Source organism: Phragmites australis, chromosome 21 (genome assembly GCF_958298935.1).
Source record: "Phragmites australis chromosome 21, lpPhrAust1.1, whole genome shotgun sequence".
Classification (NCBI taxonomy): domain Eukaryota; kingdom Viridiplantae; phylum Streptophyta; class Magnoliopsida; order Poales; family Poaceae; genus Phragmites; species Phragmites australis.
The window spans coordinates 390,299-405,731 of record NC_084941.1 but is presented as its reverse complement, the minus strand read 5'-3'; the positions used below and the strand labels follow the sequence as shown (position 1 = coordinate 405,731).

General features: G+C 44.3%; 2 protein-coding genes across 2 annotated transcripts; both read right to left on the bottom strand.

Annotated features, from left to right (window-relative positions):
- Positions 1-1,402: 1,402 nt before the first annotated feature.
- On the bottom strand, positions 1,403-4,864 carry LOC133903031 (inositol-tetrakisphosphate 1-kinase 1). Its single transcript, XM_062344372.1, has one exon. It carries the CDS (start codon positions 4,820-4,822, stop codon positions 3,800-3,802), a length of 1,023 nt encoding a protein of 340 aa, XP_062200356.1. The 5' UTR covers positions 4,823-4,864; the 3' UTR covers positions 1,403-3,799.
- A 4,005-nt stretch (positions 4,865-8,869) lies between these two features.
- Positions 8,870-10,980, bottom strand: LOC133902866 (uncharacterized). The gene is made up of 4 exons (XM_062344185.1): positions 10,666-10,980; positions 10,439-10,583; positions 9,758-9,843; positions 8,870-9,402 (listed from the first exon to the last, which is right to left on the bottom strand). The coding sequence occupies exons 1-4, from the start codon at positions 10,918-10,920 to the stop codon at positions 9,280-9,282; spliced, it is 609 nt and encodes a 202-aa protein (XP_062200169.1). The 5' UTR covers positions 10,921-10,980; the 3' UTR covers positions 8,870-9,279.
- Between the last annotated feature and the right edge of the window lie 4,453 nt (positions 10,981-15,433).

The window sequence follows — 15,433 nt, the reverse complement described above, 5'->3', positions numbered from 1 at the left end:
TATCGAGCGGTTTTATCGAATTTCAGCGCAGTTCAACAAAAAAAACCCAAAAAAGAGTTTAACCTTGTAAAATCAATAACTAATTCATCTAAGCTTCAAATCAAGTAAAACAAATTTTGTTGGTTTCCTTGTAACATGATCTACATGATAAAAGTATTTATACTCATAAAAAAGTTCAAAATTTTCTGTGAGAAATTGTATTTGTTAAACCAAGTTAAATACATAGTTTACTCTTTACTAATTCAAAAATCATGAAACTAATTTTGTTAGTCTTCTTACATGATCCTACGTCTTTTAAAAATACACCAACTCATGAATTAGTTATTGTAACATGTATGATTGTGTAAATGTGTTGCGACTAGATTAATTCATAACTGACCCATCACACCTCAAAAATTAGTGAAATCACTTTCATTAGCTTATTTATACTATGATTTACGTAGGAAAAATAATAGTAGACATGAAAAAGTTAATTACAGTGCTGTTTCTTAACATATTTACTTTATGCTTGTGAACTTTGTAAAAATCATAGAGAATTTAATAAAACTCTAAATAAAGTGAAATCAATTTTAAAGATTCTCTTAAAATACATTTTACAAAAAAAAAAATATGTGTTTACATATTACACTTTTCCTTAACATGAGTTAATAACTGAGCTACACGTTACAATTTTTTTCATTTTTTTCAAACTTTCTCCCTATAGAATATGATGCAAACGACATTATTTTTGAAAAAAAAATTCACAAAAGGTCTTAGAATTATGTCTAGTTTTTTTTAAGATTTTTTTATTTTTTTTATTTTTGAATTTTTTGAATTCAAATTTTGGTTACCGTTCGGTTTCTGAAACCGGACCGGACCGGACCGAGAAGTTCGGTAACGCGGTTACCGACGTATTTGTGAACCGTGTTATCTACTGAACTAGTACCTTCAAGGAACTACACTAGAGGACACGAAGGGAACACCAAAAAAGATGGAATAAATTTATATAGCAGCGACAGGGACCAGCTGTTCATGTCCGGGGAGTGAACTTCCCTGTTCAGAAGGTAGCTAGCCTAGATTCATTTCAGGATCACCGGCGGCCTGGCCCTGATGTCGCACGCGCAGTGGCACCGGCACCATCCCGGTGACAGGGCAGGGCAGGGCAAGGGACGCAGCTCGGGTCGGTCGGAGAAGAGGCCAGGCCCTTGAGGACGAGGTAGCCCTCCTCGTCGTCGTCCACGTCCACCACCGCGAGTTTGGTTTGGTTTGGTTTCCTCTTTCGAATCGAATTGAATCAATTGCACCTCCGAACGGGGTCAAACACGAAAGAACAGCTTCATCTCAACTCTGAAGAAAAAGAATACAGATAAATTCTGTTCCAGGCCACCACCTAAAACCACTGAAATCCAGGAGAAATAAAATGGAAAATAGTAATGCTACATTCCTTTCTGCTTTATAAATTAAGGCTCATTGTTCAAACGTCAATGCATATCGAGAAATTTCACTACAAAAGTTGACTTAAGGCAGTATTGCACTCAATAAAACCTCCAACAAATTACATGGAAAATGTTAATGATACATCAGCAGCGGAGGAATTGATCTGCTGCAAGGATTCGCACTAAACAGCTTCTGCGAATTACCATATATATCCCATGCACAAGTGAAACTCCAGACATATTGCTCACAATGAGAGACAAAAACATAAAAGGCAGGCGGGGATAAGAGACAGGCTACACTCCTGGAAACAGAGAAGCAAAGAGCCAGGAAAACAAGGCTCATAGTCTCCCAGAACATGTGAAACAACTTCCAACTGTAACAGTTTCAGTACTGGAATTCATTTTCATGCAAATAAATCTGGATGCATTCTCCTCTCCAAACTTCGAACTTGAAATTTACCCAGCTATTTTTTATGCAATTACGTGCACAAACATTGAAAAAGAGAACAAGAATGGAATTAGGTCCAGGAATTAGATTGAAACATAAACGCAGATAAGAAACACAGCTGACTACAAACTACAGATGATAACGTAAGGTTCACAGGAAGGGATTTTAATGATATAGTTTGCTAATATCAATTTCACCGAATGAAGCTCTTAAAAAGTTCACAATCCATGATCCCAATAACTAAAGGAACTTAAGGATTATAGCTCGTGTTCCAAAATGAAAAAAAATAATCAGGAACTCAAGGTCCACCATTATTTGCCTATAGTTACACTTCGAAGTCAAAGCGAATGAAAAATGTAATACCATTGCAAGTTTGCAATGTAGAATATTTATTTTGTTCACATCTGCAACTGAAGAGTATTAAGTGACAAAGATAACATATTAATTTGACGTGATATGATTTCTAAATCCTTCCCAACTATTCTCACTTGCAAAAACATTACTTGCGTAACTCCAATCACCAAAAAAACATAAATATGAAGCTAGTTCAGAATATAAAGGAATGGCATGTACGCCAATCAACTGATGTCGAATAAAACACATGTAAGACAAAACAGGAATATGGTACATTCACCATTATGAAGGACTACAGAGGGGTGACTTGGCGTTACACAAATTTTGACACCATAACCAGTAATGGCCCAGCTGATTGGCCATGGTTCCAAGCAAGATAAACACCTTACATTCTGATAGTTGATGCAAATACATGTTTAGAAACAAATAAGATGGAAACGATACTTTCTCTGGTGTACAACCAATCTAACTGATAAATACAAACAAGTGGCACAAGTCATTCTTATGTCAATATTTATTTTGCTCACTTCTACAACTGGAGAGGATTAAGAAACAAAAATAATATATTATTGACGTAATATAGTTACTACATCCTTCCCGACTATTCTCCCTCGCAAAAACATTAGTTGCTCAACTCCAATCGCCCAAAAAAACATAAACATGAAGCTTGTCCAGAATATAAAGGAATGACATGTACGTCAATCAAATGAAATCTAACAAAACACAGGTAAGACAAAATGGGAATATGATGCATTCACCATTATGAAGGACTAAAAAGGGTAACACCTTACATTCTGGTAATTGGCGCGAATACATGTTCAGAAACGAATAAGATGGAAATGATACTTTCTCTGGTGTACAACCAATTTAATTGATAAATACTCAAACAAGTGGCACATGTCATTCTTATGTCAATATTCAACCTTGTGGACATTTGATATAACAACAATGCTGACGATAAACTAGTGCCATAAACAGAAGAGCTTCTACTTTGCATGCAAATAAGAAAAGGTCAGATAATCGCATTAGCCATCTCTTGTTTCGTTCAATGAGGCAACAAAATTCAGGGAGCTGCATTATATACTGAGAACATATTCCTAGGCATAAAAAAAAGTCGACGTTTGATCAGGGAATGATACTGTACCATCTCCAGGTTCTTGCTCTGAACTAACAACGGATGTTTTAAAATTTCTAATTAGGCACAGAACATAAGCAACTAAACTGGATCACTAGCGCGGCATTCAATAAGTAGCAGGGAGAAATACGACATTGGATTGTCATTCATCCATTGCTCAAGAAAAAAAGGTTTGCAAATAGAGAGCACATTTTTTTTAGAATCCCGGTTTAAGTTCTCTCTCTCTTGTTATGACCGACTAAACTAGATGAAGCGACTTACGAACAGAAAGATACCTTAACAACTGGTAAGAAAAGAGTTAGGAGAAAGGATTTACACCGCAGGGTCTCCGCGTGCGGCCGGTTGAAACCCAACTAAAACCCCTCAAATTCCTGCATCCAGAACCAGCCTGCCACCTCGCATTCCCCAGACATCCAAGAATTGCAGGTTTGCAGTCATGCCGTCATCTTATTTGACCACGGCATGGTTGCTCCCCTTCTCCTCCTCTTGGGACACGTCGTCCTTATGGACCATCTCCCAGAAGAAATCGGTGAGGACAGTCTCGTAGCCCGGCATCTTGGCGTAACCCGGGAAGTAGTTGATGTCAATGACGAGGTACCGGTCGCCGGCGCGGACATCCCGGATCATGTCGAAGTTGAAGAGCTGCAGGCCCAGCGCGCGGCGGAGCCCTCCCGCGATCTGGTCGACGAAGGCGGCGGGCGGCATGACGGCGTCCTCGAGACTCATTGCCTCGTAGTATTCCTCGGCGGTGCGCTCGGTGGGGAGGTTGGAGACCTGGGAGAAGGAGACGGAGCCCTCGGCAGAGGCGTCGTCCTCGGGGGAGACGTCGGGCAGGCTGCGGCGCTTGACGCAAGTGACGTGTCCGCCGACGACGTAGACCTTGAAGATGACGCCGCCGTGGTTGACGAACTCCTGGAGCACGAGCGGCGGGCGGAGCTTGCGGAGGCCCTCGCGGTGGTAGACGAGGGACATCTTGTGGGACTTGGCGGTGCCGTCGGCGACGAGGGGCTTGGCGATGAGCGGGAATCGGAGGGCGGCGAGGAGGCCGGAGTCGGCGAGCGCGGCGGCGTCGTAGACGACGACCTGGCTAGGGATGCCGAAAGTGTGGGCGGCGTGGAGGGGCGCGTGCGCGTGGTCGAGCTCGGAGACGACCTGGAGCATGGAGATGCGATTGTGGAGGCGGTCGATGGCGTGGGGCGGGTCGACGACGGGGACGGCCGGGTGGCGCGCGGCGAAGGCCTCGAGCTGGGCACGCCAGTCGTCGCCGTAGAGCTTGTGGATGATGAGGTGGAAGGGGCCCTGGTCGGCCAGGGGCCGCGAGGCGTCGACGGGGACGAGGTCGATGCCGCGCGCGGCGGCCCGCGCGACGAGGGAGGGCTGGATGAAGCTCTGCTGCTTCTTGGGAGCGAGCGCGTAGCCGATGGCGTAGCGGTGGGAGTCGCCGGAGGAGGGCTCGGCGGCGGCGGCCATTGGAGATGGAAACGGATGAATTAGGTGGTGAAGGATTAAAGCAAGTAAAGGATGCGATGCCTTTTCCTTCTCCTTTATAAGCAATCAGCAATCAATGGTTCTCCGTGGACTCGGTTCACCTAATGTATAGCCACAAACATAATACTACTAGTCTACAAGTAATAGCTAGTGTGCTAAACACCTAATATATATATAAGCATCTCGTTGCATTATGAATTATTATATATGAGCTCAAGTTGTTACTCTATGGTGATGCTTTTGATGCTTGATGAATCCTGAGCTCAAGTTGTTGCTATCTTATCTCCTGTTGAGAGAATGGTACTGTGTTGATTCTCTGACCCTCAATTGCCTTTGATCAGTCTTGGAAAATCTTAGATAAGGATGGATAATACTAATATAATAGAGAAGTGGTTTAGAAAGTTGTCTTAGAGCTTAAGGAGAATGCCAACGTTAAGTATAGAAGCTACAAGTCTCGGAGAGCACACCGAAGGTTTTGAGGGGGCATGAAGGTCTCGGAGGGCACACCAAAGTTTTTGAGAGGGGGCCTGAAGGTCTCGGAGGGCACATCGAAGTTTTTGAGGGGGGCCTAAAGTTTCGAGGGGGGGTTGAAGGGATATTGGATGGAGGATAAAAGTTCAAAAGCACCCCTTCGGGAGGCACGGACAAAGAGCGTAGCGAAAGGGAAATTACGACTAAGTGAATGACTCGAAGAAGAACCCGAAGGTGATCAACCATCGGTCGAAGGAAGGCCCGAAGATGGTTCGTCATTGAGCTGAAGAGTTGGTTGATATGTGCAGTTGTAGACACGTGTCTATGTCCTAATTAATGTAACGTTGTAATATTATGGTAGTTATAATACATCTATAATATTCTAAGAACATTTCAAATAGCAAGTGCATTATTGTAACGATAATTATAGTAGTTGATGTATAGCTATAAATATCTTTACCCAACTAATGTGACCAATATGAACAGTCAAGACATCCTTAATTGCTACTCCACTGCGTGAGCAATGTCCATTGTGTTATGGTCGAGATGACAACATCTGTGTAAAACTGTAATCGTTAATCAGCATATATTTCAAGCTAACAATAAAGTGACATTGTATAATTTGAGAGTGGCATAGATATGTTTAACACAAATAGACTCCAATATATCTTGCATCACCTTGGAAATTTAGCACGATCCATGGAATTTCACGTACAGCTGGGCCGCCCACAAATGTTATGGAGAAAAGGGCGGATCAAAGGAGGGGTTGGGGGCTTCAGACCCCTATTATTTCTCAGTCAGTCAACAGAGCCCCTAATAATTTTTTATCATAAATAAGGAAGAGGAAAAAAAAAGAAAGAGAGTGAATAAGAGGAAGAAAAAGAGAAAAAGTTAGATGAGCGAGCCCTCTCTACTTAGCTACTCTGCATCCGTGAGAACAAGATGCGAAATGACATCATGGTTTGGTTTGTCTGGATGTTTAGACTCTGAAAAGTATAAATTAAGAGTAAAAAATCGAAACAATGGGTCAGGACTCAGTAGCTAAGTAGAGAACTGGAGCGGAGTGTAGTGGAGCACTGGAGCTGCGACCGGTTTTGCTTGCGATGGCTCGTGGATGGATGAGGTCTGCGACTCCAAGATGCGGGACGCCTCCAGCATACGTGGCGTCTCAACATAAGGTATGGTTTCTCTGTTATCGGAAGCAAATTTTATAAATCTCGATTTTACGAAATACTTTCTCTTTTACGATAATACATATCAACTTTTTTTCCTTAAATCTAATTATTAAAGTACGAGATAAATAATATAAATAAAATCCTAGCTTTCTGAATATAGCTATATATAATTTGGTTGTCCATTGGCGCCTCCGATGCGCCATGCTCACGCCGGTATGAGCACGTGCGCCACGCCCACGGGCCCTGCCAACCTGACCGCCAAGGAATCTGTCGCGGGCCAGCCAGATCAAAGAATCTCCTCAAAGGAAAAAAAAGAAAAAAAAAAGGACTAAGTAGCAACACAGCAGAATCATCAGATGATCATCAGATTGTAAATCACAGAGTGCTGTCATCATCGTTAACACAAACGATAATGAGTAGCATGGCAGAATTGCAAACTAGTTTGATACTCCATATGTTGCTCGCTAATGCTCCTACTCCTTGACGATTAAACAAAAAGATGCTGTAAGATAATTAGAGTATATGATGGCGGCAGGAGCAGGCAGCTGGGGATCTTCTTTTTTAGTCGCTCCTCCTTTTCAGCATGGATGGATGGAGACCGGATTCTTCATTCTTCACCTGCCACTGCCGGTGCTCTCCAATTCCAATTGGTTGCTTTCATTATTTTGGAGCGACAACTTGCATGCAGGATATATGTAGGATTTGTTGGATCTACAAGTGGCCGCGAATTTTATTATTCATCGGTCCTGAGTTGCTTTAGCACTTGAGGGAGGACGGGCGTCTTTTTTCGTGAGAGGCCCAGAATCAAGAGAATTTTTTCCTTTTCTTTTCTTCGTGTGTGTGGGAAAGAGGATGGTGGCAAATTTTTTATTTTAATATTTTTAAATCTAAAAATTGTAAATATATATGCTCATTTTTAAAATTTGTAATTTTATACTTACGTCACATATTGGAGTGTTGTACTTCCAACGAGCGACAGGTAATTAAATTTGTTTAATTTTTAAATATTTTTTAAATAGAAATTTTTGAAATTGATGCGAATACATTCTAGAGATATTTTAAAAAGTGATTAATCAGACGAGGAGAATAGAAGTCAGCAATCTGATTAAAAAATTTACGGTACAATGTTGTAAATATTGTAATGTTAAGGATAGACATGGATTCTACTATATGGACCGATGATATTTTCCCTCTCTAACATGCGGTTTTGCACTCCCCTTCTTCTTGGTGGCACAGTATGGTTTGACACATCTAAAGTAGTTCTTCACGCCTCTCTAAAGCTTGGATTTTTGTCTCTTAAAATATCCTCTAGAGACGATATCTTATGTCTCTGATGTGGTTTCTCCATCCTGATCTCATACTACCGTTTGGTTTCGGCCTTTGAATCCATAGGCAAACTCTGAAGGCCCCGAATCTGAAGCTGCTCTTCGTGATGCCCGTCTTCCACCCAACTTGGTATTCGACTGCACTACCACGGTTCTTGCAATCAAGGTAAAACTCTCACATGGAGTTTGTGGTTAACGAGAAGATGAAGGTTACTTGTCGCTTCCATCTCGCTTTACATTCCTTGTCCAATTTCATGCAGCGATCCACCTGCTAACATGGCATGGCAGGTGTCCTGGAGCGAGCGTTTTTCCTCAATGCTTCGTGCAAGCCAAGCTGTTGAGAGAATCTCACAATATACAAAGACATAGAGGAACATATCGCTATCAAAAAGAAGCAGGCTCTAGCACTATCGGGTCCAGCAGTCAGAGACGCCAATTCCCCCGGATATCTCTATTGTAGTATGATTAATCCCCGAGCTGGTCTTATCTTGACTCACAAACCTCAAGTTTGTCTATAAAGAGCCAATCTAATTATATTAGTTTCTCTAATTGATTAATGCCTCTCTGAGATAGAACAAGAAAAGGAATTTTTGATTAATGCGACTTCTACTAGTTTGGAATACTTAGAAAAATCCATAAACAATACCCTTTATTTTGAGAGCTAATATCCTATTTGGGGATTTCGATTGAAATACCTTTTTTGGGTGTTTTACATAGAAATATTATTTTTATTTATTTTGACGATCCACGATATAGAAAAGATAAAAAGGATTTAGAAATTGTTAGATTTAGCGATTGTGATACCGTAGGGGAGGTCCAGCGGCAAAATAGCTTGATGCTAGAATGATAAAAATCTTAACACCCCTTATTTGACTTTTTTTGCTATTTTGAAATAAAAAAAGATCCAAACCAAAAAGGAACTTCAGTTTTTGGCGTGATTACCAAGTTTTTTACGCTTTGATCTTCAGTTCGGCTCTCTTGGTCATTTCATTCATCGTCAGAGCCGAACAAGGATAAGAACCATGGGTAATCAACTGGACAGAAGTACGAGCAAAGAATCATCCGGACATTATTCATGTCTTATATATAATTCGTTAAACAGACTGAATATTTGACAAACGTGAGACCCACATGAAAGCAAATTACAACAGTGGTACTCCTGTAAGATAGTATCAATCCGATATAATCTTTACAATAGTGGTACATGCAGGGCAGAAGCATGATTGACTGAGGTAAAAATAGCCAAATCCAATCCCGAGGTTCCCTCTGCCCTATTCCTTCTCAACGCAAATCCAAATTGAATATCACTGAGTCTCGCCAGAAGCCAGAAGCCCTGCGGGCACGGTCCCTCAACACCTGACAAAGTGACAATCAACTGCATCTATATCTATGCATTACATATTTTGAACTAAGACGAATGTTTCATAATGTTCAGAAGGCTAGTGACTCGTGAAGGCACTTCAAGTGTCTACTGAACTTTCTTCGATCTCGGAACAGAAGAGGTCAATTCTTTACTGGATGATCTAATGATGAAAAGCGCAGTCTCCACCAGCATGCCACCTACCAATCCTATGATACCTCCAGCAGCATTCTGAAAAATCACAGCAAGGTGTTATCTCGTGAGGTCTAGTCCTAATAGGTTTAGACAAACGCAATACTACCTTCAAACATTCACAGCTACATAGGATGGAAAAAATTATTTGACCTTTTCTGTCCAGTGCAAACACTACATATACAATTCAACCTCCCTAATCAACGAATTGTGATAAGTAAGAAGTAAAAATCTTCTACTTCAGTAAGGAGAGTGAGGACTAAAATCAATTACCTCAGTTACCACCAACTATCTACATTAGACCAGATCACCAGATGGGTGTCCACAAAACAAGAAGCACACTATAGGATTACATGCCAAAAGCACCAGATGAAGTGTTCTTAGGGACTCTTACCAGAACAGTACTATTGTTGAACAGAGCTCTGAACGCAGCAAATCCAACCAAATAACCCGTGAACATTACAAACACAACATGCAGCCCTGCAAAAAAAAAGGGGGGGGGGGGGGGGGGAAAGAAAGGAGGAGGCATTCAGTGGACCAGTGAAAATCATACAAACAAATCCTAGCAGCCTACATGCAAATGTAAACAATACTCCCTCTGTTCAAGAATGTAAGGCCTATTTTGTTTCAAAAAAGTCAAACTTCATTAGTTTTGACTGACAATTAGTCAAATTATATGTATGTTTATTATACAAATTTGTTTCAATAGATTTATACTTCAAAGAACTTTTAATACGATGTTTATTTTATAGCAATTGACAACATATTATAAGAGAAATCAATGGTTAAAGTTTACTTTTGATGACTTTTTCAAAACAAAATACGCTAAGTGTACTGAGTACATTACACTAAGAGGATAAGTGTACTTTCAACAACTAAATTAGATGTGGACTTTGGTCATAAAAAAAACTCAAACCGCATCAAATTGCGTGCATATAGATGTTATCGTTTTAACACATTAGTTGTCTGCTACAACAAACAAAAATAATAATAATTTCATTGTGCTTCAAAATATTGACAGAGCAGTAAGTTGAGAAAAAAATGTTGCTTGCAGTGAAAAAGTTGAAGATCCTACCGAATCCGATCTGATCCTTGTAGGAGGAGAAGGGCTCAGGGCTGCCCTCCTTGCTGGCCGGCGCGACATCTCTGACGAGCTCGGCGTACTCCCTCCTCTCCTGCATCTCCCGGAGCTTCTCCAGCCTCGCCTTGAGCTCATCGCTCTGCAACCGCATGCCAAATCAGCATGATGAAAACCAACCCTTTTGCCCGTCCGCAGCAAACCCAGCCGAAGGATAGAAGAACCTTCTCGCGAGGCTTGGGGCTGGGCAGCACGAACTGGGTGCCCCGTAGGAGGCCGCGGAGCGGCGGCCGCGCGGCGGGCGAGGAGGCGCACCAGATGGCGCGGAGGGAGCGGTACGGGAGGGCGGGCTCCGAGGAGAGAGAGGAAGCGAGGCCGCGGAGGTCCGCGGCTAGGTCCCCGGAGGCTGCGGCGGAGAAGAGGAAGGAGCGGATGGGATCGGTGGCGGTGACGGCGAGGCCTGGCGGGGTGGTCGCCATGGCTGCTGCTGCCTTGGCCACTGGTTTGGGCTCGCTTTGATGAATGGAGGGAGTAATTGGGCCTGGGCTGAACGCAGGTTACTTTCATAGGCCCGTTAAATGGCCACATGCCCACCCGAATTTGAGTGCTACTGCTTCTATTCTCTTGGATTAAATCCAAGAACAAAATAATACATGCACATGTGGTTATATTCAGTGTTCCCGTGTTACGCGAGGTTATATTTTAATCTTATTTAAATATATATTAGGATGTACCTACGTGATTGTATACGGACGTGAGTATGATGTATATGTGCGGATCTCACTTGTACTTAAAAAAAAAATTGATGCTTCATGATCCGGATTAGTATTGTATGTATGTATATGCAAAGCACAAGCTATGATCGATGCAGTTGATCAAGGGGAGAGAAGTGGAAAGCATCTCTGTGTATGCAGTGGCGGATCGTGTCTAAGATTTTAGGTGAGCGTAAATGTGGCTAATTGGGTCGGACATAATAGGTCAGTTCGAGGCAAGGACCTACCGTGTCACGAACTAGCATGGTATGACTCGATTCTAAATAGGCTGTATCTAGACTGATGTCGTGGCACATATACCGGCACGACACGATCGTTTAGCTAACGAACATATCCGGGCATACCTAAATAGATCTATACTGTGCTAGATCAACCCACCCATTTGACCATATCTGGGTGAGTGAACTTCACTCGACCGCACCATTTTACCTTCACATTTCGTGCGTGCGTGCATGCAGATACAGATGCAGCAAGTAGGGATTGGGAGGTTTGACTGTTGCTTTCGATCATTTATACCATACCGTACAGGACACGAGGAGCCTCATCTCTATCAATCCATCATCCCAACCAATGGAGTACTGCTTACTGCTTAGTGTCCAGTGAGTAGGAACATTAGGTGCTTTGACGAGAGCAGTGTTCATGGGTGATCCCGTGGCAAGTCGTGTTAGTGTTGCATCCCTTACCAAACTATCAAAAAAGAGAAAAAGATGTGACGGGGATAAGATAGGTGAGAGAACAAAAAGCTAGCTAATAGCCTATTAGCCCGTCTAATAAGAACATTACTCAAGTCAAGAAAGGTGATGAGAGATAATAGAATCACGTGCTAGAGATATCCATTTCTTTTCCAAGTTTCCTATTCTTCATATGACTAAAATCGTGGTGAAGTCAGACACGGGGCCGAGCAGAGCACAACGGGGGCGTTCATGGTCATGAGCAAGGCGAAGGGCAGTCGGTGGGCCGATATCAGGGTAGAGGAGCTTTAAAATTGTGACGCTCATTTCCTTTTCTCGTAGAGCCGACCCAGTTTCTTCACGCACGTGGCCCAGCCTAGCCCAGCCCGCTACTCTTGTTCCCCTCTTCCTCTCGCTGACGTATGCGCCCTACCTATCATCTCCTCCTCCTGTCGCGTGCATAACCGTCGATCAAAACCGTCGCCCTCACATCCGTTGCACCCCATGACCCCGAATCCGCAACCGTCGCCCCCTCTCATGCCTATAAAGCCACCCAACCCCGTTGTCCTCTCCTTTTTTCCTCAGCCTACCGCCCGAGCTCGCCGTCGCCAAGCTGTCGTTGTTACCGCCCGAAGCTCAGCCGCTTGAAGACCGCCACAGTCGAGCCCTCCCCAGTGCACCTAAGGCCGCCCTTGGCTTTGCAGGAGCACGAGGAGGCTTCCTCGAGCCCCGGATTCCTCCCTTCGCCGCCGGAACCACCTCTTCACGAAGCTCTGGTGAGTTTCACCGCCATCTCTCCATCGCTAGCTCTCCCTGTTGCGCTCCGAGACCTGCTGATCACCCCTTTGGCACCGCAGGACCACCAACGAGCTCTACCGACCCCTTGGCTTCGCTTCTTTGTAGCTGTAGTCGAGTTCCCACCGAGCTCCGACCTCGCTGCCACCATCTCACCACCGCCGACCACCGCTGATGTAAGACCCGCGTTGCCGGGATCTCCTGTGCCTCCTGTATCAGTCCCTGGATTACGTAGCTGATACGCACAGTACAACAGTTGTAGTATCACAGTCAAACTTCGTACAATACATTAACGTACAGTGTACTTTAAGTTACAACCCATATTGTCTTTTACAAACATGGCCTAGCGGCCTTCATGAAAAGCACAGCGGAAAAAGGATCCAAGCCACAAGCAGCGAGGGTGCGAACACGACACTTAGACTACTCTTCGTCTCCGGCTTCGCCCCCGGCAAAGTCGGCATTATCTTCTTCATCTGAATGACAACAAGAGTGAGTACAAAAGGTACTCAGCAAGCCCTATACTACTTTCAAGGGTTTGATAGATGCATAATGAAGTATTTCAAGGATAAGGCTTTACGGAATAGTTTTAGCGTAAAGCAATTTATGCAGGTATTCAGTTGTATCATCAATGATTAACTTTAAAACCGTTTTAATAGTTCAAAACCAGTAATAAGTTTTATCTGGGAGTTTTCGGTCCTGGGAGGGGCTATACCTCACTCCGCAGTCCCTCTTATCACAACTGGTGTACCTCTAGTACCACACAGCTTCTGGCGGATCAAGCCAGGAACATTAACATACGGACACCTAGTCCACACACTCACTCATCAAGACACACGCACCCTGAGTCTAGTCAACGCGATTGCTGCTTTCGCATGTCCATAACCGTGGACACGGCTATTCAAATAGTTTTACACTCTGCAGAGGTTGTACAACTTTACCCACGCGATATGCTCAGCCTCCCACGGTTGCATGCAGGGGAGCGAATCATACCGAGACTCTCCATAACACCTTTCCTGCCGGACTTTTCCACGAGACACGCCCAAGTACCAGAGCTGCATGCTTCCGAAGGCCAGCATCCCTTTTTAAGCCTTGGCCGGTACTAGAAACCTCCAAGCATGCGGGACAGGATAGTACTTGCCTACTCGTTGCTCTCAGCCTCCTGGTATGATGTCCGACCCAGTCCAGTGAAAGGAAAATCAAGTCCTGCCCATACAGGACGCATGGTTGTACGTAGTGGCTAGGCTAGACGGGCCGCAATGACTCGGTCCTTAAGCGGCCGGGGTGGGCATCTCCCAGCACGAGTATTCCCACAATACCACATGCCCCCAAGAGCATCCCTTCCCACAGAGGACTACTCTACCTGCCCCCGCCAAAACAGTTTTCACTAATTTTTACACACCACCCACCATATCCCACACACCGACAAGGATCTCATATCCATCACGAAATTCATATCCATCAAGGATTCATGGTATATGACTTGTCATTGGATAATGATAATTTATCATCCCCGAGGAGATGCAGTTTTAAAAGCAACGCCTATGAGGAGACGTATTCAATCCTAAGCATGCTAGATATCAAGACGTCTTCCATCGTTAATATAAATAACAATAGGTAATCCTAAGGTGATATGTATTCTGGGTGAAGTTAGTTATGGCATGGCAAGTGTTGATAGGATTAACTACTACAAACAATTGTAAAAGCGTAATACATAGCACATGCAGTAGTATTCCCAGTTTTAGTTGAGCATGTAGATTATCGGAAAACATAGGTTCAATATGATCAAGGAAAATAGGACTTGCCTTCTCCGGAGTTCTCCTCTTGATTTTGGTCAAAGTCAGGATCCTCCTCAGCCCGAATAATCCCAGCACAGATCTCGCAAAACAAATGTCCTTGTTCTTGCTCTTGCTCCTCTGTAATTCACAACTACTATCAATACGGCTAAACTAAGAAAAACCGATCAACACCCATTGAAAAGCCAAACAAGTCTTAACGAACACCACGAGGTGACTAATGAGTAGATCTTGATTTTTGATGAATTTCGGCGAAAGAATCGCCGAAATCGGAGCCAGAACAGAGAAGTTACGGCTCTCAGAAGATTTAAATCTAGAAAATTTAGAAAGACACTATTCATGGGTGGGGCCCACCGAACAGTGAAAGGGGCCCATATGAACAGTGACCAGGTGGGGCCCACTTGGGCTCCACCCGGGCCTGGATGAGCCGGGCCTGGATCTACAGTAATGGGCTCGCACAGTGCGGCCTACAGAGTATTTGGGCTGGCTGCTAAATGGGCTACTGGAGCTGGGCCGGCCTGCTGAGGCCTGGCCCGCTGGCGGTTGGCTGCTTGGGCCGAGCTAGTGGTGCACGGGCCGAGACGGCCGTTGGGCCGAGCCGAGGCCGATCTGGCCAAGCCAGGCCACGGCCCGTTGGCCAGTTTGGCTTGCGCGCGGGCGTGCGCGCGTGCCTACGCGAGCGGACGGTGGAGAGGGAGAAGTTTGGCCGGCGGCGAGCAATCTTGCGGCGGTGTGCACCAGAGAGCTCGCCGGAAAAGTGTTCCGGCCAAAGCTTCACAACGACGAAGGCACGCCGGCCCACTTTGAGAACTGGCGGACTCGGCAAGGGGCACCTCGACGGCAGCCGGTGGAGGAAACGATGCCAGTTCATCGCCGGAGGGGGAACAAAGCGCGGAGAGAAACGGGCGGCACCTCCCCTGTACGGGGAAGGGGCCAACCTGCAAGAAAAAGAGGCATGGA

Excerpts from the sequence above, each read along its gene's own strand:
- LOC133903031 (XM_062344372.1), bottom strand. The coding sequence starts at position 4,822 with ATGGCCGCCGCCGCCGAGCCCTCCTCCGGCGACTCCCACCGCTACGCC.
- LOC133902866 (XM_062344185.1), bottom strand. The coding sequence starts at position 10,920 with ATGGCGACCACCCCGCCAGGCCTCGCCGTCACCGCCACCGATCCCATC. Across the intron at positions 9,844-10,438 it reads CAAGGATCAGATCGGATTCG|GGCTGCATGTTGTGTTTGTA; the intron begins GTAGGATCTTCA and ends TTTTTTTTGCAG. Across the intron at positions 9,403-9,757 it reads TCAACAATAGTACTGTTCTG|AATGCTGCTGGAGGTATCAT; the intron begins GTAAGAGTCCCT and ends GTGATTTTTCAG.